Source organism: Mus caroli, chromosome 10, assembly GCF_900094665.2.
Source record: "Mus caroli chromosome 10, CAROLI_EIJ_v1.1, whole genome shotgun sequence".
NCBI lineage: Eukaryota > Metazoa > Chordata > Mammalia > Rodentia > Muridae > Mus > Mus caroli.
Genome location: NC_034579.1, coordinates 74,102,506 through 74,127,027, shown reverse-complemented (window position 1 = coordinate 74,127,027; position 24,522 = coordinate 74,102,506). Strand labels below are relative to the sequence as shown.

Sequence of the window (24,522 nt, the reverse complement as noted above, 5' to 3'; positions counted from 1 at the left end):
CTCTGTGTAACCCTGGCTGTCCTGGAACTCACTCTGTAGACCAGGCTGTCTTCGAACTCAGAGATCCACCTGCCTCTGCCTCCGCAGTGTTGGGATTAAAGGCGTGCGCCACCACGCCCCGTGCATAGGCTCTTATAATGAGACTGACCCTGGGTTCGAACGCAAGCACCACCGGGAAGAGAACTGTCTGCAAGTGGAAGGAGTTATAAGGTATGGATCATTCCATAACAGACCTCTATGGATGCAAGTTTAAATGTTATTACATTCATTTAGTTAGTGGGCAAGGGGATAGCAAATCTTTGGGTGTCAAAGGAAAACTTGTGGGGGGAGGCACTCTTCCTTTCCTATTCAGGACTGAGGGATGAAACATGGCTGCTTGGGCTCGGCCGCAGGTACCCTAGCTTGCTCAGCCCTTTCACTACAGTTCTCTTGTTTGAGAAGGGGTCTCGTGCTGCTCAGGCTGGCCTAGAATTCTGTGTAGCTGAGGTTGACCTTGCGCTCCTGATCCACTTGATTTCACCTTACAAATGCAGGTGTGCGGGACCATCACAGTTCTGAGGGCAAGTTCTGAGTAGGTGTTTTACAGCACTAGCTATATGCTGGACCCATAAAGGAACCTGCCAAAGAGCAGCATAAGAAAAACATGCAAGTGGGGATGGGGATGTACCTATATCTCATGGCTTGTAGACCAAGGGGATATGCAAACTGGAATTGCACATCTGGAGTGGCAGGTGACAAACTAGATAGTTGAGGGTCCCCAAGACCTGAGATACCCGCGTTAGTTTAGGGGCGTAATGCGCCCCAACAGCACCGGGTTCTGGGACAGCACCAGGTAGGCTGAGTCGTGCAGGGGTGAGGGGGGCGGGACTGCGCGACAGCGGGAGGGGGCGCGGGAGCTCAGGCTCCGCCCCACGCCCCCGCCGGAAGGGAAGGGGAGGCGGTGGCCATCGCAGTGAGAGCCAGACGCGGCGGCGAGAGCGGCGGGGGCGGTCAGGCTGCGGGACCGGGCGGTTACCGGGTGCACAGAGCCAGGGGCCGGAGCGGGAGCACCGCCAACGCGGTCACGTGCGCGGCCCCACCTCTCCTGCGCGCCTCCCCCGTGCGCTGCTCTCCCCATTCATAAATTCTCCGTCGGCTCCGCGGCCACCGAGCTCCAGAGCCAACCGGGAGAGCCGTGTATCTGCCGCCCGCCCTCCCGCCGCCCATGGGCCGCACGCCCCGGCGCTGAGGTAGGCGCGGCGGGCCCTGGCGCGCGGGGCCGGGCGGGGACGGGCGGGCGAATGCGCGCGGCCAGGGGATGGCGACCAGTTCCAGGGTCCGCCCTGGCCCACTGGCCCTGTCGCGCGCGGCTCCGGGAAGGGAGCGGAGCGTGGGAACGGCCTGAGCCGCCCTGCACCCCGCCCACCGCCCGCAGCCCCGAGAGGGAGCCAGCCCACGCCTGCCCTTGGCCTCAGTTTACCCTAGTGACAGGGCGAGAGCGTTGTCGCCTTGGCCTCCTGGATCCTCACGCGCCTGGCGTCGCGTTCTCTGCGCTTTTCCGCACCGTATCCTACTTGGGGGGCCTGGTGGACGTTCTGTGGGGACTCCATGTCTAGGCTTGCGTTCTCGCTGGCTCTCATGACCTGGCCTTCCTCGCCTTGGGTCTCCAGCCATCTTCCTCCCCCACCTCTCATTACCATCCGCACCATGCCCCACCCCCTCCAGCCTGAATTCATTTGCCGATCTACGGATGCGCCCCTTGCCACCCACCGAAATTGATGCCCGCTGCTCTCTGCCTGGGTGTGCTGAGGAAACGTAGCCTTCTTGGGGGGGGGTGTACATCGTTTATTCAGGTTTCCCCCCACAACTCCTCCACCATCCAGTCTGAAAAACACTGGTGACGGTGGAGCCTGCGGGCTCTTCTTCCATGGGAAAGGGGTTTGCATGCTCACGCTGGTGTGGGAAGTAGGGATGGATGGCCAGAATGGCCTTTATTACTCCAGAATCATCTTCATTCCCGGACTGAGTCAGGTGCAGTTTTAGCAGGCCCTTTCTGAATCCACCCCACCCCATGATGTGCCCTAGCCTCAGTTTCTCCACGCTTCTGGCAGAGGCCTGGTGAGCAGCCATCTTGGCCAAGCCTTGGGGCGCCCCTGTGGGCGGCCTCCCCCGCGCCCCCGCCCGCCTCCCTCTGCTTGGCAACAGTCCCCCCCACCCCCCCGTCACTGCGAGGCCCTGCGCACCGTTGCCATGGGAACCAAAATTTTCAGGCCAGGAACAGATGAGCGTCTTTTGTCCTTTGCACTCCCACCAGTGTGGGGAACAAGGACCTTTCCCTATCGAGTCGTGACTGGGGGTGGGGGAATCATTAGTACAGCCCCGCCCACACCTCAGGTGCACTACCTTCAATTCCTTTTCTGCACCATGAGACCCTGAGACAAGAAGGACACCTGGGATGTTGCCTGAGTGTGCTGTGGAGGCGTCGTGTGTTTGTTCCTCCAAGGGTGCTTTCCCTTCCTTGGGCATGGCTGCGCTACCTTGCCGGTCCGGCCACCCCAGCCAGCCAGGGAGGTGGTTGGCATTTGGGAAAGCCACATTTACACACACACACACACACACACACACACACAGAGAGTTCTGCGCAAGCGTGATGCCACCTTTTATGTGATAAAAGATGGCGAAAGAGAGGTCCTGGCGTGGGGGGGGGGAGCCTTGGCTCCAGGCACCCCTGCGGGGATGGGGAGTTGGGGGGGCACTCACATTGTAAGACTCCGCCCCACCTGTCCATGAGTCACCCCAGTGACGGCGGCGGCTGCTGCTGCACGGGGACGTAGGGGCTGACTTGCAGGGGCTCCTGTGGGGAGGGGCAGGCAGAGCTGAACCTGAGCTGGCTCTATGCCCTACTTTGTAGCCTCAAAATGCAGCCCACGGCCACCATGGCCACAGCGGCCGCCACTACCGCCACTGTTGCCCTGACGACTTCGTGGGACAATGCCACCAGCCGCCCCACGGTGGGTTGGGTGACTCCTGGAGACTCGGGGTAGAGGTGGGATGGAAACCCCACTCTGCTGTGGAGCCCTGACACGCCCCGCCCTGTGCACTCAACCCCGACTCAGGCGGAGCCTGACCCCATCTTGGACAACTATGTGCTGCTGGTGGTGGTGATGTCGCTGTTCGTTGGAGGCACGCTGGTGGTGCTGTCTGGCGTTCTTCTGCTCTGCAAACGCTGCTGGGAGGTGCACCAGCGCTTCAACAGGTGCTTGCCCTGGGAACCTCTTGACACATGCCCAGGCGCGCTTGCAGAGCCTCAGAGTGGAGACGCCCCATTCCTGCTCACTCTTCTTCCCATCTCTTCCTCAGGGCCATGGAGGAAGCAGAGAAGACCACCACTACTTATCTGGACAACGGCACCCACCCTATACAAGGTGAGGGGCCCGCGCGGCTTGCAGCACCCCTAGCTGCACTTGACTGTGCCTCCCGCCGCGCCCCACCCCTCGGCCCCCTGCCCGCCCCCTCGGGCCGCCTGACGGTCTGTCTGTCTGTCTCCCCCACCAGACTGGGCGCAGTTCGAGTCCGACTCATCTCTGTTTCCTTAACGCCCAGGCGTAGGTGCGCACAGGCGCGTGCTGAGAGCGAGTGAGTGTGTGAGCGGATGAGCGAGTGCCCGCCGCCCCGCCCAGCCCGCCCCGTCCTGCCCTCACTCGGCCCGTGCCCCCCTCCCAGCCCACCCCGCCCAGCGGCCTGCCTGGCAGCCAGACACGCGCGGCCCACCCCGGGCCCACCCTCTCTTGGCTCTCCTCACAGACCCCGACTGCAGGGGGGAAGACCCCGAGGGCCAGGACACCGAAACAGAGCGCTTCCTAGCCACCAGCTCCACTGGCCGCCGAGTGTCCTTCAACGAGGCTGCCCTGTTTGAACAGAGCCGCAAGGCTCAGGACAAGGGCCGCCGGTGAGAGAAGTCAGGGGGAGGTCACAGCAGCTTGGTGATGAAAGCTGGGGATCCTGGCTCATGTCTCTTGGTATGGGCTGGCAGGGTGGAGAGTAGAGTAAGTATCAATATCGAGGTCTAAGCAAAGCTGAGGCAGAATTACTAGTTATTTTTAAAATTTTACCTATTTATACGTCTTTGTGTGGGGGTATGTACATGTGGTTTCAAGTGCCCACAGAGGCCAGAAGAGGGCGTCAGAGCTCTCTGGAACTAGAATTACAGGTGGCTCTGAGTGGCTCAGTATAGATGCTGGGAACCCAACTTAGGTCCTCTGCAAGAGCCATAGTGCTCTTAATTCCTGAGCCATGGTTCCAGCCCCAATTGCTACAAATTTGAGACCCCGACTGGTCTGCATAGAAAATACACATAGAGAGTACCAGGTCAGCCATGGGTGTATTTCAAAGACCTGCCTTTAAAAAGAACACCCGCACATGGTGGGCAGAGCCAGGAAGATTGCTGCAAAGTTCAAGGCCAAACCCAGGCTAGAGAGTGAGACCCGGTCAAAAAACAAACAAACAAACAAACAAACAAACAAAAATGGCAGTCTCCAGCAGAGGCAGGTGGGTATTTAGTGAGTTCAAGCCCGGCCTGGTCTACATAGAGAGACCCTGTCTCAGAAATTAAACAAAAACCTGTCACCCCAGCATTTGATAGGTGGAGGCAGGAGAATTAAAAGCTCAAAGTCTTGAACAGGGAGAGACCTGTCTGTCAAGATGTTAAAGTGTAGGTGCTATGCGAGGGACTGCCAAGGGCTGACTGCTGGGGTCTCCAACATAGGTACACCCTAACAGAAGGGGATTTCCATCACCTCAAGAATGCCCGCCTCACCCACCTCCACCTGCCGCCCCTCAAAATCGCTACTATCCATGAGTGTGATTCGGGGGAGGCCAGTGCAGCGGCCACACCCCACCCAGCTACCACCCCCAAGGACAGCTTGGCTATTTTCCAGGTGAGGTCAAGGTTACAGCTGCCTGTGGTCTTCAGCAGGTCTTGGCAGGCTGGGGTGGGAAGGTGGGGTCACCCCTCACATACTTGTACTCTCTGTCCCTCCTCCCTCACCAACCTCTCTGTTCATAGCCCCCTGGGAAGACCCTCACCGGCCACTCAGTCGGCCCCAGCTCTGCCCTGCCAGGAGGTCCCTACAACTCCGTGGACTTCTCAGAGATCAGCCCCTCAGCCTCCAGTGACTCTGGGGAGGGCACTTCGGTGAGGGTTCCCTCTGGTGTCCCTATAGCATCCCAAGATCATGGTGACTTCTTTCTCAGAACCACTCTGCTCCCAGACCTTAGGATTCCCTGTAAGAGCCAGGCTGGTGGGAAGAGTGGCCAGCTTCACTTCAGCCTAAGGAATAGAAGTTGTAGGCAGGATCCTTGCCCATTGAAAGGCAGGATTCAGGGCAGGATGGCAGAGCTGGCTCAAGAAAGGTTGCCAGAAGGGATTGGCCAAAGGCACACTTCATAGGGACCCAGGGATTGGGCCAGGGCCTGCTGGGGAGGGATCCCGGGCCTGCCTGACAGTTATCCCTACTTCCCCCCACCCCTCCAGTTAGATGCAGGTACCCGGGGTGCCAAGGCTGCTGGGCCTGAAACAGTGCCTGGGGAGATGGGCACAGGCTCCTCCGGGTCGGGCACTGTTTTGCAATTCTTCACTCGGCTACGCCGACATGCCAGCCTGGATGGAGCCAGCCCCTACTTCAAGGTCAAGAAATGGAAGCTGGAGCCCAGCCAGAGAGCGTCCAGTCTGGACACGAGAGGTAAGACATCCTAGAGTGACTATGACCTCCAGGGGCCATCTTGATGGAGGTCTCTCAAATGGCCAGGGACTCCCAGGGCATGAATCTCTTTAGGAAAGCTGTCAGTTGCTGGTACCCTGCCTCTTAGGCACATGACCATCCTGTCACCGGTGCTCCAAGGCCCCCGGGGTACTCAGAGCTGGTGTGGTCCCCCCTTCATCCATCAGCACACCGATCCCCTAGCTCCCTGAACCTCCACCTGGCCCTTTTGCCTGTATGACTTTGAGTCGTTGAAACAAGTCATTGGGGTAGAGGACCTCGCCAGCCTGCATGAAGCCCAGGCTCCCTCTCCAGTGTTCTGGTGCACATTCCCAGTACATGGAAGGGCAGCGGTTGGAGGACAGGAGCTCATTGCCAGCCTCAGCTATGTAGATTTGAGGCTAGCCTTGGCTACATGAGAGCCTATCTCCAGAAAAGACAAAAGGACCATCGGACTAATTTTAGGATTTATGAATGCCTTTTATTTTGAGGTGTCTCATTGTGTGTCCCAAGTAGACCTTGAACTTCCTGCAACCCTCTTGAAGTGCTGGGATTAGCAGAAGCACACGCCATGCCCAGCTAATCCCCAAACACTTTCGATAAGGCCCTAGACCGTAACAATCTGGGTATTTGTGAGGACAGTGTCCCATCTCAGCTGTGGCTTTAGGGACTATGGACACGGAGGGTCTCCCATGGGGTCTGGGCCACTCCTAAGGGACTCATATGCAAATGAGTGTGGCCTGTGCCCACAAACAGGTGGCAGCCTGCTGACCCTAGGATACAGGGCTGCCTAACTGTAGGGAGGGTGCCCTGGCTTTGCTTGAGACAGTGCCACCTAGGTACTGGCCTTCCCTGTGGGGGAGGAGGTGGAAGACACAGGGTGAGGGAGTACCAGGGAGGACCTGGGTGGCAGAGGGCTCACTTCACTTCCTTTCCGGGGTGCTCTGGTCGGAGGGGCAGTCCTGTTGACTGCCTGGTGAGAACCTGGGCTCTGAGCTGGAGTCAGGATTCCTGGTGCAGATTGGCCATAGCCACTGGTGCAGCCCCGTGGCTCCCAGCCCACCTGGAGGACTGCCCACTCTGGCAGTTCTATTTGGGGTAAGATCCTGGCTTCTGGCCAGGAGCTGGGGGCACGGGTGGTGCAGTTCACCCAAGCTTCCCAGGGCACGGTGCGACCTGCAGGTGGCATCTTCCTCCCTCCCTCCCATGCAGGCTCCTTACAACCCCAGCTTGCTTAGGCAATGACTTCAGCAAGAGCTGGGCCATTCGAGGCTCTGGGCATCCTTCTCATGGCCACACCGGTCCAGCCAGGGTCGTCTGGACTGCTGTCCTGTAAGGGCTTTCAGCTCACGCCTAATCTCTGGTCCTGGCCTGATCTTCAACTGCAGGTTCCCCTAAGAGGCACCACTTTCAGCGGCAGCGGGCAGCCAGTGAGAGCATGGAGCAGGAGGGGGACGTCCCCCACGCCGACTTCATTCAGTACATTGCCAGCGCAGGCGACTCGGTGGCCTTCCCACCCCCCCGCCCCTTTCTGGCCAGCCCCACCAGCCCGCCCCCCACTCTCGGCAGGTATTTTTCAGTAGATAGAGGTGCTAAGGGTGGGCCTGTGGGCCCCTGCCCTGCCCCGTCCCCCATAGGTGGCCCAGGGACTGCCCTCCTGGCCCTGTGGACACGAACTCGAGTCACCCTGGCCACCTCGTGGGGGCCACCTCTCCAACGCAGACCGGAGAAGGAGGAGGGAAGCAGGGAGAGCTTGGGTAAGGGTAGGTGGGCAGTTGATGGTCCCAGGGTTTCCAAGATGAGACACCCGCCAGAGCAGGGCAGTGGGCTGGGGCCTCCCGTGGCCTTGCCGATATGTGGCAGGCTCCGAGGCCTGAAGGCCTCCTCGGTGGTGCCAGCATCCCTTCTGCCTACCTGCACTCCTGATGTATGCCTGACCCCAATCAAGGAGCGGCCTTGCTAACAGCTGCAATCAAAAATAACCTCCCTTCCCCCAAGCCAAAAACAAAACTCCCAAATGCTTAAACCACTGGGATGCAGGCTGAGGCCTTGCAAACTTGGGGCTGACCCTTAGCTTCATTGATTCACACCTGGCTGTATCAGCCCTTGACCAGTGGGTGCAGTAACCTAGGACAAGGGGCTGATGATTTGGAGTCTGGTTCAGGTCCATTCTCTTGGTACCCTTGCAAATCAAGAGAGTTACTTAGGAGTGGCCCAGACCCCACGGGAGACCCTCCGTGTCCATAGTCCCTAAAGCACAAACATGTGGCCGGCAGGGCAGGGCAATGCCTCCAGGCTCTGACCACATGGGCCTGGCCTTGCAGGCTAGAGGCAGCTGAGGCGGCGGGAGGAGCGAGCCCCGAGACTCCTCCGGAGCATGGCATCAGTTTGGGGCCCGAGCATGCGCAGCAGCAGGACCCGCAGCAAGAGCAGGACGCCGAGCATGCACAGTGCAGCTACCGTGACCTGTGGAGCCTTCGTGCTTCGCTCGAGCTCCATGCAGCCACTGCATCGGACCACAGCAGCAGCGGCAATGACCGCGACTCAGTGCGCAGCGGAGATAGCTCGGGCTCGGGTTCCGGAGGTGGAGGCGCAGCACCCGCCTTCCCGCCCCCTCCCGAGTCTCCACCTGCTTTGAGGCCCAAGGACGGCGAAGCTCGCCGCCTGCTACAGATGGACAGTGGCTATGCGAGCATCGAGGGGCGCGGAGCAGGCGACGAAGTTTCGGAACTTCCTGCTCCAGCCCGCAGCCCTCCCCGCAGCCCGCGAGCCTGGCCACGCAGGCCGCGCCGCGATTACAGCATCGACGAAAAGACGGACGCTCTTTTCCATGAGTTCCTGCGCCATGACCCTCATTTCGACGATGCACCGCGTCACCGCACACGTGCGCATCCTCATGCGCGGAAGCAATGGCAACAGAGAGGACGGCAGCACAGCGACCCCGGTGGTGCACGTGCAGCCACGCCCCCTGGGGTAGCCCGCCCTACACGTGCGCCATTACGCCGTGGGGACAGCGTTGATTGTCCTCCTGAAGGCCGTGCGCTGCCCATCACGGGTGATGACCCATCCATTCCTGTCATCGAGGAGGAGCCTGGCGGTGGAGGTGGTGGTGGTTGCCCAGGCTCTGGGTTGTGCGTTGAGCCCGCCGGGGCCCTGCTAGACAAGCTAGCAGCCAGCCTCGACGAGAGACTCTTCTCTCCCGGTCTTGCTGAGCCAGTTGCCTCATCCCAGGTGCTGATTGTCGCTGCTGCTGCCCCTACATCCCCTGACCACAGCCCGGCCTAAGCTCTGTACTGGACCTGCCTCTCTGCTGCTTCTCCGGCAGCACATGGGGCTGCTGTGGGAATGGTGGCGACAGCGGGTGCAACCTGAGGTGGCCGTGCATGGGTACACGGCCCCCAAATCCCAAGTGTGCACATATAGTGTCCCCTGGGCACTTAGCAGGGCGCAGTGGCCTCCGGAAGCATGAGGCTCCAGGACCCAGGCTCAACTGCAGGGAGGATGACGAGATTGGACTCTCCAGTCCATATATGGTTGACCCCAGCACCCAGCCTCTGGCCACAGATGCTGGTGGAGCAGGTTCTGAAGTGCATGTGCAGCCTCCCTCCAGGATCAGCTGACCCTCCACTCGTGAGCACATGCTAGCAGTGTCACTGCTTGCCACTGCGTGAGCGAACCTACTGGAGGCGAAGTGACTGTGGGGCACTGAGGATCAGAGAGGAGCTCGCCGCCCCAGATTCTGAATTGATTTACCCTGTCCATGGTATGCGCTCCACCTTTCCTCTCTGAGCAATAACCGACCGCGCCTGCTCTCTGCATGTGCACAGGCTCCCCGTCTCATTCCTCCCCGAGAGCCTTGGGCTTTGGACACACGGACAGAACAGCCCAGGTGGCAGCTTCAAGTTTCCCAAGCTTTATTTATTGCCAAAAGATAGGGCAGCCTCGCTGTGAGTGCCCGCCCACTCCCTGCCCTGCGCCCTCTGTGGTTGGTCATGTTGTCTGGTTAATCATAAATGTCTCTGCATATTTGTTTGCTCTGGGTTTTCTCTGCAGGCCACCCTGTGCCCCGCCTGCTCCATATTTCCAAACACCCTCATAGCCACAGCTCAAATCCACCTGTTTTATTAAAAAAAAGAAACCAACCCAAAGACAGCGAGGCTCGCAGGGCGGCATGCAGGCAAGGCCGGCCAGTGGTCTCGACATAAAGTGCTTCAGGGGCGGCAGGTCCGCCCTCGGCTCCAATGTCCCAAAGTGAGTGATCAGGCAGGTCCAGAAATCACAGCCTTGCAGGGACACCTGCCCAGAGATCCTGGTAACACACTGTTGGTAGAATGGGTGGTCACTTAGTACCACCTCAGCCACCAGACCTTCCCCCTTGCAGCCCTGCCCTACAGGAAGGAGCTAGGAGCCCAGCAGACACCCACTGTGAACACCAGGCATGGCTGGACCCGGGCCCATGCCCACCTGTAGGCCTCAGTCACTGCTGCTTGCAGGCCGAGAGCCGGCGGATCTTGTTGCTGGAGCACACCTTGCGTGCAGGGTTGGCGGTGCCAGGTCGGCCTTCTGGCTTCACCTTGCTGCTGAGCTGGGGCTCTGTGCCATTCACACAAACAGCCTTGGGCAAGCTGTGGCTCTGTCCATTCTGACCCACTTCCTCTTCTAGGACCTGTCCTGCGGGAAGATGGCAAGCATAGCTTGAGCCAAGGGGCAGGTAGCTCAAAGCCCCAGGGCCCAGCCAGCCCCAACTGTGCCAGAGGCTGGTCAGAGGTGCTCTAGCCTCTAGTGCCACCCACCCCTCAGTAGCTCCAAAGGCAGGCAGGCCCACTGCCTTCACAGTGCTATGCCCTGGCCCTCCTGCAGCATGCCCACGCTCACCTGCCTGTCTAGCCTGGGCAGCCCAGCACCAGCTCACAGAGCTCTCCAAGGGAGAGGCTCTAGACCCTCAGTACAGGCACAAGGAGATGAAGCATTCGGCCTGGGAGCTACTAGCTGCGATGAGCACGGGGAAGGAGACCATCAAGCTGGGGGCTGCAGGCCAGCTTGCTCTGTTGGCCTGCCCTCGCAGTGGGACAAAAGGTGGCCTCTCCTGAAGCTTCTCAGGCTCCAGAGGTCAGTGTCTACATGTAACTACATGTCCAGTGCTCGGCAATGCAGCTGTGGAACCCAACACACACACCCCACTGTCCATGCTCCTGGATCCAGAATTTCTCTCCTAGACCCTCTGACTCGGCTACACTAGCAGCACCCACTCTGGCTCACTCTGCACGGGACTGAGGCTTGAGGTCAGAGGTCAGGTGGACTCTGAGAAGGCATCTGTCCCCTCCTTCACACAAGGCACTGAGTAGAAAGCCCCTGTCCTGTTGCTGCAGAGTCCGACCCTCATGCCAGGTACAGAGGGATCAGGCTATCCTCAGAGCACTGTCACTTCACTCTGTGCAACACTACCCCAGTTGACAAATGGGCTCCATGGCCAACCAGTGTCCCCAGACCCTTGCCTTCCTTCAAACCACAGGAGCCTTAAGGGTCCCTCATGCAACCAGCACCTAAGTACATCTCCTCCCCAGCAGAGAAACCAGCTCTCAGCCAGGAGCCCAGCCTGTGGGACAGTCTAGACAAGGGCTCCAGGTGACAGAGTAGAAGACACTATTCCCACATAGGGATGCCTTAAACCTTAGGAAGGGCTGTGGCCAAGGCCCATAATGGACACCAGGTGTCCACCTGTCCTTGAGGATCCCACCTGGCACCCAGCGGGCACTGCTACTAGAACCCTCAATTGCTACAGGAGACATAGTAGCCCAAGGTCCTTACCCTCCCACCAAAGCTATTTGAAAGGCCAGGAGCTGAGTGGGACTGGCCTGCAGGCCACAGGAACAAAGGCCCCAAGAGCCCTGGCTGGCAGCCACTCTGGCACTGAGGAGCTGGCTCAGGCCTTGGACCCAGGCATGTTCTCTGAAACCCTGGTGAGGAGCCTGTCAGGGTAGTGACAGGAGTGAAGTCGCGACAAGCATCCACCTGCAGACATAGTGGACAAAGCTTTATGGAGGACATGGGTGGGGCAGCAGACAGGGAGCTACACTAAAGCCCCAAACCCCTCCTCGGGCTCCTCTCCAGGAAGGCCTGCGCCCTGGCTCTTCCACATGCATATGTCGCATGCATCCTCGCTAAGCCCTGCCTCGGCCGCCTCCTCGACACCTGGGGAAGAAGGCGATATAAGGTCAGGCATGGCCAGGACCGAGGGCCACTGGACCCTCCCTCAGGTGGCTGTCTCAGGGCCCCTACCCACTGCCCTCCAGGGTTCCCCTCCTCCTGCTAGATGCAGCCAGGGAGCCCTTCATCTAGCCCAGAGTGAAATGCCACAGCCACCAGGATGGCTTTGGCAGTCCTGGTGGCTCATGTTAGCTGGCTGGAGACTTGGGAAGAGGACCAGCCCCAGAGTGCACAAAGTCACCAGCTCCAGCAGGAGCTGCACCAAGCCAGCTTACCAGGCACTGTGAAGTCCTGGGTGTAGATAATGCCGTCCTCAATGTCAAACAAGTCTTCCTCCTCCTCCTCCTCTGCACGGCCATGCAGGTCCTCCAGGTAGGGCACTACAGTCATACTGCGCCAGCGGTCCTTAGTGTCTGGGCTTGGTGGGATAGGTACGAGCGCCTCAGCCAGAGGGTGTTTCTTCCGGAACCAGCTATAGAAGCCCAAGTGCAGCACAGACATCAGGTGCCAGGCACTATGACCACGGCTGGCCAATACCCACCAGAGCCCACACCATGGCTGTCCTTACATAGGACGAGGCCTCAGTGTTCCGGCTACAGGCTCGAGGTAGCCTAACACCCATAGCACTGGCACAAACCACCACACCACCCACTGATGACAGCCATAGCGCCTTGGACTATGGTGGGCAATCAGGTCCCTGCACCTATTAGTCCCACCTGCCTTGAACACGGGTAGGCTAGAAGCCCTCCCTGGGGAACACCCAGCTGAGCCAGTCTCAGTCTAGCATGGAGGGAAAAGAGGACAGAGAAGCCTGGACCCAAGGGCTCCGACCAGCTGGTAAATAAAAAAAGGGAGGACAGAGGCTCCACTGCTACCCAGAAGGCTCTTAGCCTCATGTGAGGAAAGACACCATGCCTCAAACTTCCCTCAAACTTCCTGTTGGCCTCCCTAGACACATTTCCATGTCCAGATGGCCAAGGAACAGCTGGGGTCCAAAGTGACACTTCACCATCTACTCCTTCCCTGCCCACCATGGGAGGATCTAATTCTAGGCCCTGAAATCCCCAGCTTCTTTCTCAGCCACATAACTGCCTGCACTCCTCAACAAAACGATAAAGGTAGGGAGGCCTGCATGGGGCACCCCTGTCACACCCCAAGTTCACACACAGCCTTCCCAGGACATTAATACACACAGCACACCTGTGATGACCTAGTATCTCTGAGACCATGTTCTCAGCTCAGATCCCCAGCAGGCTGAGACAGGCCGGCCATGCTCACCTGTGCTGCCTAATCTGTCGGATGGAGAACCTCTTGGCCGGTTCGTACTCCAACATCCCTGTAGGACAGAAGAGATATGTGAGTGTAGCTGGTGCCTGCTTTGTGCCACAGCCCCACTCCACCATCCATCCCCTTGGCCTTCCTAGGCCCCATAGCACTGAGACCCCACCCACCCACCCCGGCCCCAGATGGGGGGAAACAATCTCAGAAACCTCCCATCCTGGCAGACAAAGGCTGTTCTGACAGTAAGGTCAGAACCCCTCCACAGACCAGGGGCTCTGTCCCTTGCTGTCCTAACATTTGGGTGATCTAGAGATGCCCACCTCGGAGTAGGTCAGAGAGTGGTGGGCCGCAGTCACAAGGGATGGTGAAGTCTCCTCTCCCGATGTTCTCAAAGAGTTTGTAGATATTGTCCCCCTCAAATGGGTACAGGCCCGTGGTGATGTTGTAGCTTCACATAGGAAAAGAGTGTCAGTGCTAGCCATATTGGAGACCAGAGGACAGGTGCCCCAACTCCCAGGCAGGACACATGTTAACTGGTAGATGTGCAGTGATGGCACCTACATCTGTGTGCAAGCAAAACCCTGTGGGGTGGGGTGGGGTGGGGTGGGGTGAGGAACCACACCCACAGACCTGGAATGTCCAACCTGCTAGCCACACACTGAGGGTAAAAAGGCCCAAGAACACTAGAGAAAATCCACAGCCCCCCATCTGCTACAGGGTACACACAAGACACTTACAGTGTGACCCCAGCTGACCAGATGTCCACCTTGAAACCTGAAAAGGTGTCCAGTCCATTGGCAATCTCAGGAGGCTGGAAGGCCGGGGAGCCCTGGCTTGTCCGGCAGGTGTCATCCACAGCGAAAGGGTGCAGGGCCTGCAGGGCAGTGAGAGTCAGGGCAGCTCAGGAGAAGCGGCCCATGATCCCTGCACATGGTGCCTACCTCGGCAACACCGAGGTCGGAGATCTTGAGTGTGCCATTGGTGGTGAGTAGCAGGTTGCCCGGCTTGATGTCCTTGTGAACAATGCCCTGGCTGTGTAGGTATTCCAGGCCGTCAATCAGCTGGCGGAAGTACCTGAATGGGTGGGACTGGCTCAGGCCCCAAAGCGTCTCAGCCCATACCATGGTACCTACATAAGTTTGCTATGAAGTTTGAGAGACTCATGAGGCCTGGCCTACAAGGTGATAGGTGTTTAGGGCTCAGGCAAACAGACCTGAGAGTCAGAAGGCTGGGCCACTAAAATTACACAGGGCAACTGGCAGTCACTGCTGCCCAGGCCCAGGGAGCCAGGTTTCCCCTCTGGCTTCCTTCCCTTCCCTTTGTTCTCTGCTAGCCAGGGGATGTGATTCTGCTGAACCTGGGAGCGCTGAACAGGCCTCATACCCACTACGGCTCTGCAGGGCAGCGGGACCACAGGGCCTAACAAGAGGGTAACCCTAAGTACGTACATTGGCTGGACTAAAAACTGGGGGCCCAGAAACACCTGGGTTTCCTGACAATAGCTGCTCCTCCTGCACCCAGCAGGGCACTCACCCATGAGCTTGGCACACAGGGAAGCGCTTCTCCGGCACACTGTCCAGCATCTCCTGCATGCCACATACGCAGTACTCCATCACCATATACGTAGGGCGCTAAGGAAAGCAGCACACCAGGCCCAGGAGCCCTGCTCCTAGCAACAGTGGTCTAGAGGGCCCTGCTGGGCCAACAGACCACCAACACTCTGCTCTCCCGCCATTCTGTGCTCCCTATCAGTACTCACAGGGTCCACAAGGCCACAGCAGTGCCTTGGACCACATGGAGTCAGCATAGGTCACAACAGGACTGAAATCAGCTGGTGTACTAGCCACAGGGAGAGATGGGTACCAGGAGTTGGGGCTGCAGGGCACTGGGTTCTCAGAATGCTCCCAGGACTGCCCAGATGCAGTGTAGGCTGTGCAACCTCTACCTCTGGGAAGGGGGAGCATGGAAACCTCTAGAACCAGCCGGGGCCCTGTCAATGTACATAGGCCCCAAGTCCCTGTGAGGCCATGCCCAGTCCCAGCCACACTGCTCAGAACAGGCTGGCACCAGGTGGAAGCTTCGTGCCTTGCTCCCCTGCCTGCTGAGCTGACAGGCACCACAGGATGACATGTAGCACTACTGCAGCCAGAGGCCTTGCAGAAGGCTTCCAGCCCCTAACACAGGGGCCACCCCAGCCCACTCCACCCACAGGATATATCTTCTGCTTCTCCTCATTGTACAGCACGTCCACAAGCTGGATCACATTCCGATGCCGCAGCCGCCGCAGCAGCTGGATCTCCCTGCAACAGAGGACATTGCTTAGCTGACCCTGCCTGCTGTGAGAAGCCTACATCTAGTCATGGCACACATGCCCATCTCTGGTGGAGCCTCCTGTTTGCCTGTGACATCTGGCTCAATCCCAGGGAGAGGACAGTCATCTGGGCTGTGGTGGTTTCCGGCCATAGTGGAGAAGGACCACCAGGACAAGCAAAGCCCCATGGGAGGCAGCACAGGTCCAGCACCTAACGTGCCTCTGGCTAGGCTAAGAGGGCTTCTCCCAAGCACCGCCCCACCTCACAACCCTGGCCTGCCCCGCTGAGCTGAAGGTCAATCCTGAGACTGGCAACAGGCACCACGATACCATCGAGGAAGGTGCTGGTCCCACATGAGAGCCACTGTGTGACCAGTTGATGGGGCCAGTGGCCTATCCCAGAGGCTTCCCTTAGCTCAGGTCTGATACCCAGGCAATGGCCCAGCACCCCAATTTCAGAAGCTCCCAGACATGTACAGCCTCATCACAGAAGTCACCCAGCGGCCAAAGGGGCAGGCACTGACCCTAACAGACACTGACAGGCACTACATGACCCACCTACATAACAAAGGAGAGTATCACACAGGTGTAAACAGGAACAAGGCTCTGACACTTGTCATAGTCTAGAGGGACCCTTGACATCTCGCCCAGTGAGAAACCCTGACACAAAAAGGCCACACAATGTGGGCCTCCGTGATAGCAGATGTCCAGAACAAGTGACTCCAGAGACAGGAGGATTCACTGGGGCATAGGACTATGGCTGTAGTGGACAGCTCATAGGGGCTTCACAGGGTGATTGAATATGCACGTTCTCCAAGAGGCTGGTTGGCATGCCAGGATGGCTGAGGGCAACATCATCTACCCTGAAGGTTGGTTTGCACACTCACCCAAAAGCTCAGCTGGGTGGACAGTGCCCCTCCCTGGCCTGTCTTCACCACTCCAGACTCCTTTCCTCAGAAGTCTCCCTGAGCATAGCCCACTGGGCATCCACCCTATGTTCTGGGCTGTGGAAGCAGGCCTGGGTCCAAAGTCAACAGCCCCCCCCAGTCTAGGCACACGGCACTTATGGAGATGGTCTGCATTGGGACAGACACAACTATCTTTCCTCAAAGTGTTGGGAAGAGAACTTCCAGTTCAACCCTAGTTCACTTTCTGTCCCCAGGAGCCACAACCACAAGAGGGAAACAGCACAGCTAGATACACACTCAAATGTGTCTTGGGCTTGGGATTCTTGGGAAACCAACTCTAAGATACCAGTGCTCAGATACAGCATGACCCAAACCCCAGACTCTACCAGCTCCCCACTTCCACACTGACTTCCAGGCAGTTACTATAAAAACTAAGGCTGCCATCCTGATATCCCACGGCACAGCAAGGACTGTCAAAGGCAGGGCTTGAAGCCCACTAGGGAGGTAGGAGCTGAGGTAGACGCCACACCAGTTGACACCCCTGACAGAGAGGCCAATACTCATGCCAATACAGATGAAAATCAAGGTAGAGAGGACAGTGAGCCAGCTGACAGCTGTGCCCTGGAGCCAGCCATGGTGGCACACGTCTTTAATCTCCACTCAGAAGGCAGAGGCAGGCAGATCTCTCTGAGCTCAAGCTAGCCTGTCTACAAAATGAGTCCGAGGACAGCAAGGACCATATAGAGAAACCATGTCAAAAAAAGAAATAAAGTGAAAGCCGGGCGTGGTGGCGCACGCGTTTAATCCCAGCACTCGGGAGGCAGAGGCAGGCGGATTTCTGAGTTCAAGGCCAGCCTGGTCTACAAAGTGAGTTCCAGGACAGCCAGGGCTACACAGAGAAACCCTGTCTCGAAAAACCAAAAAAAAAAAACCAAACAGATAAAAAGAATAGAGGAGAGAAATCAGGTAACTCCAAGAATCTAATTTCTTTCCTTTTGTTTCATCTTCAACCAAACAGCAACCAACCTCCCTAATTACATCACCAACCTTGCCTAGGGGTTGGGGCTCACTTTTATGTACCCGCTGAAAATTCCCAGAATTCCAAATGTCACACAATCTCAGAAAAGAACTGCAGCTGGCAAAACCACACCTCCGCTAGAGCACGAGGCAAATCATAGTCAGCTGCTGGGGACAGTCCGAAGCAGCCCTGCACCTACACCTGGGGTTAAAACAAAAACACATTCTTATGTCTGTGTGGTTTGTTTGTTTGTTTTTTTTTTTGTTTTGGGGTTTTTTTTGTTTTTGTTTTGAGACAGGGTTTCTCTGTGTAGCCCTGGCTGTCCTGGAACTCACTCTGTAGACCATAGGCTGGCCTCAAACTCAGAAATCCGCCTGCCTCTGCCTCCTGAGTGCTGGAATTAAAGGCGTGCGCTTTGAGAGCCATCGCCCATGCTGGGGAGGGCCTTGGGGATTCAGCCATCTCCGAGCCATCTCTGCTCCTCTAAGTAACCCCAATAAACCTCACTCACTGGTTCACCACACTGGACCTTGGTGGTATCCATACTCTGGTCAGCCGTGGGCTCCCTACCTGGGGTGAGCAGACAGTGCGTAGCATCTCCCCAGGAGAAGTTACACAGCAGATGTTGTGGTGGTTAATGGTGATCAACTCTATAGGCACTGGCCAAGTCTCAGGGAGTCTCCAGATTAGACTGAGCAAGGACAAAGTCCTACCCCAAAAAAAGGGTTGAGGGGGAGTCTGCCTCCTGCCTGCAGATATGCTGTGACGTCATTAGGTGCCTCCCCCACAAGGAGGAACTCTGCCTGCAATCGCTTCCTTCCTCAGTGGCCTCAGTCAGGTGCTAGGTGACAGCAAGAAGACAAGCGGATGAGACAGCATCACAGCATCCTCATGACTGGACATGGTGCTATGTATCTGCAACCCAAAACCCAGGAAGCTAAAGCAGGGGGATCATGAGTTTGAGGCTAACCTGGGCTGCTGATGACCCTGGTTCAATTCCCAGCATTCATACAATGGCTCACAAATACCCAAAACTCTAGTTCCAGGGGATCTGATGCCCTCTTCTGGTTACCCAGGTACATTTGGAGCACAATATACAGGCAAAACACTCATAAAGTTTTCATAAAAACAAACAAAACCACCTTACTGAAGCCTCCAGCATCCAACTCTCACCCACGGGAAAGTACTTGAGGGCATCAGGGAGCCTAAGCGCCCGGGCAGGTTCAGACCCAGGAAGGAACCCCAACCACCTGGCTTCAGAGCTTTCTGCCATCCTCCTGTGTTCAGGATTTCTTTTAGGTAACTAAGAAAAGCAGGTGAAGGGCTGGAGAGATAGCTCAGTGGTTAAGAGCACTGACTGCTCTTCCAGAGGTCCTGAGTTTAATACACAGCAACCACATGGTGGCTCACAACCATCTGTGATGGGATCTGATGCCCTCTTTCTTCTGGTGTCTGAAGCTAGCTAGTATACTCATATAAATAAAATAAAACAGGCATCCCACATCCTAAGCAGACTCTAAACTTAGGAGAGGGGACACTCCCAACTCAGTTCTCAGGAAGCAGAGCTCAGTGACAGGGCGCCTGCCTTCACGTGCCAGGCCCTGGCACTGGGAAAGGAAAAGAGACCCATGCCTGATGCAGAGTCCTGAATTCTGCCCGCACAGCAGATGCTCCATCCTGCCATTCCAGTGCGCTGGCTACCCCGTACTGAGTCTGTGGACCAACATGGTTCCCTTGTGGAAGCATCAATTCCCTGCCAAAAAAAACAGCTAACAGTGGACTTGGGAGACAGTAAATCTTGACAAGCAAGCCTGAGAATCTGAGTTTGATCTCCTAATACCCATAAATATCCGACTGTGGTGGTATCTACCTGTGAGCCCTGTCACTTCATCTAGTCACAGGTTCCAGGTCCCTATCAGTATGAAAGGAAGTGCTGGGCACTGAGAGGTGACACCTGAGGATGATCTCTAGATGCCACAGGCACAACAAAGTAAGCCACATGAGGCCATAGCATAGGTGTGGGCACGCAGAGTGTGGGCACACAGGGTGGCCTCACAGTACAGGCAGGCAGCAAGAGCAGCTCGTCAGGGCTGCTTTGGATGTTTTGTGAGCTGAGGGCTGAAAACCCAACAAAGTCCTACAACTCGCTAATGTCCTAACTATTCACAATCCACATCACACAGCCCGCCAGTCACCATGGAATGGCCTCCAGTAGTCCCTGGAAAGCTGCCAGCATTTCCCATGGCCCCAGCAACCCAGACAGGTGCAGATCTGGACAGGGTGGTGACACCCAACAGCTGAACACACTGTCTGCACTGTCTTTAAGTGGCCAGTGACCATCCAGCACAAGCCACTCTGCCCAGGCAGGTGCTCCCTATCCCCAAAAGAGATGGTGGCCAGACAATTTGCAAAGGACAGGCAACTCAACTAAGCACGGTCCACACTGCCAGGACCCAGCTTCTGGCTGCCCGGCCTTCAGTCCTAACCACTTACCTACAGGGCAAGCAAGGGGAACTAGGAAAGAAGAAGGTCAAGAGCAAGGGCAAGCAGGAGCCCCCACCTAGTGGACTCAGAGAGCACAGGCACAGCTGACCACTCATGACCTGCAACTAGCAAAGAGCAACCAAATGAGCCAAGCAGTGGTGGTGCACGCCTTTAATCTCAGCAGAGGCAGGCGGATTTCTGAGTTCGAGGTCAGCCTGGTCTACAGAGTGAGTTCCAGGACAGCCAGGGCTATACACAGAAACCCTGTCTCGAAAAACAAAAAACCAAAACCAAACAAAAGAATGTCTTTGGCCATCCCAGGCTACTTGAGTTCAGTTCCTAGTACCACGTTAGTCAGCTCACAAGTCTAGCTCCTGGAGATGATGCTCTTCAAGCTTCCACAGGCAGGTGTGCATTCTCACTCACCAGACCCTACACATGTACAAAAGCAAATCCAAATGGTCAGGGAGTGGTGGCCAAACAAACGCCTGTCACCCCAGCACTCAAGAGGCAGGAGTAGGTGAATCTCTATGTTCAAAGCCAGCCTGGTCTACAAAGTGAGTTCCAGGACACCCAGGGCTAGGTGAGGGAATATAAAAAAAAAAAAAAAAAAGGAAGACATCAATGTCAACAACAAAAAGATACAAAAAAAACAAAACACCAACAAAAAGCAAGTATGCAGAGGCATTCTCCTGGTGGTGAGGGCATCAGCTGGAGAGAGATCCATGCCTTCCACTACACCATACAGACAACATGGAAATGGAAGAGTCTCATCGCCACCATATTCTGGGTTGGCTTTATCAACCTGTCCCATCTGGAGGATCTCAAAGTATATCTATGCACAAGCAAGTAGCAACAAGGCCCATGCACATGGGGTTTTAACCACACAAAGCCCCACAGGTAAGGCAGAGCAGGACAACCACAGTACACTTGAGGGGTGGGGGGCTTCAAAGCCATAGAGCCATAGAGCTAGCAGCAGGTCACCAGCAACTTCCTCAACTCTCCTGTCAGCTGGTACTAAGATCATGCTACTTGAGGCTACAGAGATGGATCAGTAGCCAAAAGTACTTGGCTACTCTTCCAGAGGACCTGGGTTCAATTTACAGCATAACAGCTCATAACTATCTCAAAGTCCTGTTCCAGGGGATCTGACACAGATGCGCATGCAGGCAAAACAGCAATGTACGTTAAAAAAATAAAATAAACATTAAGAAAAAATTCTTGCGACTTCTCAGTGGGGCTGACAGGAGCCAAGGGCACAGGTCCCTGCAGCCTTCCCAGGAATGGAGGCACTATACTACCTGATGCCTTGGCATGCTTCCACAGTATGGTACTGGAAGGAGAAAGCTCTGTGTGCAGACTGGAGGACAGGACCCCAGAGGCTTGCCTGGAAGGTTCCAGACACTTCACCATGAGAGAGACAACAGGAGTGCAGTCTATTAAGCCCCTGCAGACAAAGGAGCCTTTCTGCCCACACCAGCTGTCGCTCGCCAAGCTGCCCCTTCCATGCTGTGGCTGAGTGGGGATCACACAAGCAGGTGCAGCAGCCCTAGGCTTTGCCCTGCAGGAGCCACTCAGGAAGTGGGGAACACCAGCACTCCCATGGAGATACCTGGCTTTGTATCCTGCCATTCAAGCACCTCACTGCTGGGCAGAGTGTCAGTCTGCAGCTTTTGCTTCAGTTTCTCCTCCTAGTTTTTATCTTGTGTGTGTATATACATGTGCCACAGCACACATATGGAAGTCAGAGTAAACTTGTGAGAGCTGAGTCTGCTTTCACCTTGTGGGTCCTGGGGCCTTCACCCTACCAGCCAGTTTCCCTTATGAAACCAGGTTTTCCCATGCACTCCTAGCTGGTCTAGAAACAGAAGCAATCCTCCTTCCTCAGTCTCTCCAGCACTGCAATGAGAGGCATGTGTCTACTTGCCCAGACCAACTCCTGTCTTGAGGAACCATGCAGGCTCCTACCTAGTGTGTAGGAGCTCCCCAGTCCTGAAGACCTCCAGTGTGGACTGTGTCCAGCATCACTGACTCATGGGGGAGGGGGGGGGCGCGGTCACTTTAGGATCTAGGGACCAATCTCTCTCAGCTGAACCCGACTGGCTCTGCAAGCCACACCCCAACCTGGGTGTTGAGATGGCAGGAAGCCTAAAGCAGCAGATGAGGGCTAGGAAGTCACAGATAGAGCTCTGGGGCCCTCTGTCACAGGCAGAGAGAGCACACAGGCTTGCCATGTGTACAAGGACTGCGGCTGACCCAAGCCAGGATGCAGGCCCGGGCAGCCTCACAGACATGGTGGGCTTCCAAGAACCATTACCCTGAAGCCAAAGGAAGCCACTTGCCTTGGAGACCAGCAGATACCACCTGGAGGCGAGCAGCCTCTGGCACCTCCACCTTGAGACAATGATTTCAAGCCAGGAATTTCCGAGCTCAGGCCTCTGAAGGAACACCTGATGCTGGGTGCCCAGGTTCCCCAGTGCAAGACTGACCTAAGACCACTCATACAAAAAAGGCCAAGGAGGTCCTGTGAGGAGCCTAGGCCACCAGCCTGCCCTGCTCCACCGCTGGGTCCACACATCTGATCCTGGATATCTGTCCACCTTCCTGTAGGTACCACTCAGAGCAGTGCCCAGCTGGCAAAAACAAGAAGCTGCCAGCCTTTCCTGGGACAGGACCACAGGCAAGGTCAGTTAGGCAGAGTGTCGCCAGTGCTGGCCCCAAAGATAAGGCCCCTTCTTGGAAGCCGGTAGGTGAAGTTCAGGCAGGCGATAAAGAGTCCCCAGGGGCAAACGACGCCAACTACGCGCAGGACACCGCAGGGACCTGCGCCAGCACTGGCCGGCTACCCCCCTTCACCCCGAGTCTCTATTCACCATTATTTTTGGCCCCACCGGTTCCCTCTAGCTGCGTAAACAAACTAGCCACCCGCCTGGCAACGCCCGCCAAAGAAGCCAGGCGCGACTTGCGCCAGGACCTGGCCCAAAGAGGGGGGCTGGAGGCGCAGTTGGCCGCAGGACCTCCCGCTAGGACAGTCCTGCAGGCTGCCCCAACATACAGACTCCACGAGGTGACGCTCAGGGATAGATGGGGTAGATAAGGCAGTAAAAGGAAAGAGAAGAAAAGGAGGAAGGAAATGAGAAGAGAATACGGTTAGAGGGAAGAGAAGAGCCAGAAAGTAGAAGGGCTGCCCAAGGAGCTCAAGGCAGCGCCCGCGTCGGCCCCAGGCCCTTGGCACCTACTTCTTGACGTTGGCCTCGCCATTGGGGATCCTGCGCAGCTTTTTCTTCTTGAGGATCTTGACCGCCCTGCGGCATAAGGTCTCGGAGTCCAGCACCTCCTTCACCTTGCCGTACGAGCCCTCCCCGAGCAGGTCCCCCATCAGGTACTTGCCGATGAGCTTGGCGCGTTTACGGCGCGGCTGGTAGATTACCTCGGTGGAGTCGATGCGGTGGATGAAGGTGTCCATGCCCACCGACATCAGCTCGCCCTCGGGGAAAAGGCCCAACGGCTCGGGGTCCGCCACGTCCATCCTGGCCCACTCTTTGTCCTCGTCCCCTTCGGGACCGCCAATTCTTTTCAAGTTCGAATTTCCCCCCCACCCGCTTCTTCCAAATGTTCCAAGAAGGGGAAAAAAAGGAACGGGGAAAAATAGGAACGACCTCCACAACACTCCCGGTCCCCACAACCGGGTCCACGTCCGCTTCCTGGGCGCCAATTCTTCACTTTTGATTTTCCCCTTTTCTTCTAGGTGCTCAGGGAGAAAAAAAAATGAAAATAAGAATGAAAAAAAAAAGCAATGAGCCCCCCCAACCCTCGCGTCCCCCCAATTCGGGTCCCCGGGGACGCTGCTTCCGACGGAGGCGACGGTCCGCCGTCGCGGCGCGCGGACCGCTAGGTCATGGTCGCCACTTGGGCCCCGCGCTCAGGGGCCCAGGCGGCCGCATCGAGGCCGGTCCGCGCCGTCCATGTCCGGCCCGCGCCGAAGCCGCGCGCGGCCCCTTAGTTCTACGACTTCTCGGGGCGAAGAGTCCACCCGGACGCGGGACACCGGGACACCCGCAAGTCGCGGGCACGAAGTCCGGACAGGAAATCTTCCGGGGATCGAGGGGGGAAAAAAACCACCCCGGGCGGCGCGTCCCCCTCGCCGCCTAGCCGCCGCACTACAGGCAGGAGGCCGGAGCGGCGAGGGGGGAATCGAACTCCAGGCAGAAAGATGCTGCCCGCGAGAGACAACTCCACGCCGGCGCCGCCCTCGGCGACTCGCGCCTCACTCGCGGACGCCGTGAGCCGCCTCCCCTTTCCTAGACCGACACGCCGCCGCCATCTTGTTTACCGCCCTGCGCCGCGCCGTCGTCGCACGTCGCAACGGTGGACACGCCCCCTCGCGAAGCCGACGTGCGCGGCAGTTGGCTGTAGCTTTAGGCCCCACCCTTTGGACCCGCCTCGATCGCCAACGGGGATTGGGCTCTTTGGATCTAGGTGGGCGCCCGAGCTGACATTGGACAGTTCGGGTTCCACCTGAGAAGGCGTGATCTATATTCTCATTGGTTGTCTCAGACGCCCGTCAATGGGAGT

The 24,522-nt window shown here is 57.2% G+C and overlaps 2 protein-coding genes across 3 annotated transcripts; one reads left to right on the top strand and one right to left on the bottom strand.

Annotated features, from left to right (window-relative positions):
* Positions 1 to 983: 983 nt before the first annotated feature.
* On the top strand, positions 984 to 9,880 carry Cbarp (CACN subunit beta associated regulatory protein). Its single transcript, XM_029482510.1, has 10 exons — positions 984 to 1,229; positions 2,891 to 2,990; positions 3,096 to 3,235; positions 3,340 to 3,404; positions 3,784 to 3,928; positions 4,745 to 4,916; positions 5,045 to 5,173; positions 5,513 to 5,720; positions 7,127 to 7,307; positions 8,063 to 9,880. Exons 2-10 carry the CDS (start codon positions 2,898 to 2,900, stop codon positions 9,021 to 9,023), a joined length of 2,094 nt encoding a protein of 697 aa, XP_029338370.1. The 5' UTR covers positions 984 to 1,229; positions 2,891 to 2,897; the 3' UTR covers positions 9,024 to 9,880.
* On the bottom strand, positions 9,636 to 24,288 carry Stk11 (serine/threonine kinase 11). Of its 2 annotated transcripts, XM_021174235.1 has the most exons (10): positions 23,187 to 24,288; positions 15,443 to 15,526; positions 14,760 to 14,849; positions 14,168 to 14,300; positions 13,964 to 14,100; positions 13,547 to 13,674; positions 13,224 to 13,281; positions 12,221 to 12,417; positions 10,203 to 10,409; positions 9,636 to 10,058 (listed from the first exon to the last, which is right to left on the bottom strand). In XM_021174235.1, exons 1-9 carry the CDS (start codon positions 23,474 to 23,476, stop codon positions 10,216 to 10,218), a joined length of 1,311 nt encoding a protein of 436 aa, XP_021029894.1. In that variant the 5' UTR covers positions 23,477 to 24,288; the 3' UTR covers positions 9,636 to 10,058; positions 10,203 to 10,215. The 2 variants fall into 2 exon arrangements, with proteins under 2 accessions (XP_021029894.1, XP_021029895.1); XM_021174236.2 differs by lacking the exons at positions 9,636 to 10,058; positions 10,203 to 10,409 and adding an exon at positions 11,557 to 11,930.
* Positions 24,289 to 24,522: the final 234 nt, after the last annotated feature.

Bases quoted from the DNA above. Each gene is read 5' to 3' on its own strand.
- Cbarp (XM_029482510.1), top strand. From the start codon at position 2,898: ATGCAGCCCACGGCCACCATGGCCACAGCGGCCGCCACTACCGCCACT. The intron at 2,991-3,095 runs GTGGGTTGGGTG...ACCCCGACTCAG, and splicing joins ATGCCACCAGCCGCCCCACG to GCGGAGCCTGACCCCATCTT. The intron at 3,236-3,339 runs GTGCTTGCCCTG...TCTCTTCCTCAG, and splicing joins GTGCACCAGCGCTTCAACAG to GGCCATGGAGGAAGCAGAGA.
- Stk11 (XM_021174235.1), bottom strand. From the start codon at position 23,476: ATGGACGTGGCGGACCCCGAGCCGTTGGGCCTTTTCCCCGAGGGCGAG. The intron at 13,282-13,546 runs GTGGGCATCTCT...TCTGTCCTACAG, and splicing joins ACTCTCTGACCTACTCCGAG to GGATGTTGGAGTACGAACCG. The intron at 12,418-13,223 runs GTGAGCATGGCC...GGGCTTCTATAG, and splicing joins CGACAGATTAGGCAGCACAG to CTGGTTCCGGAAGAAACACC.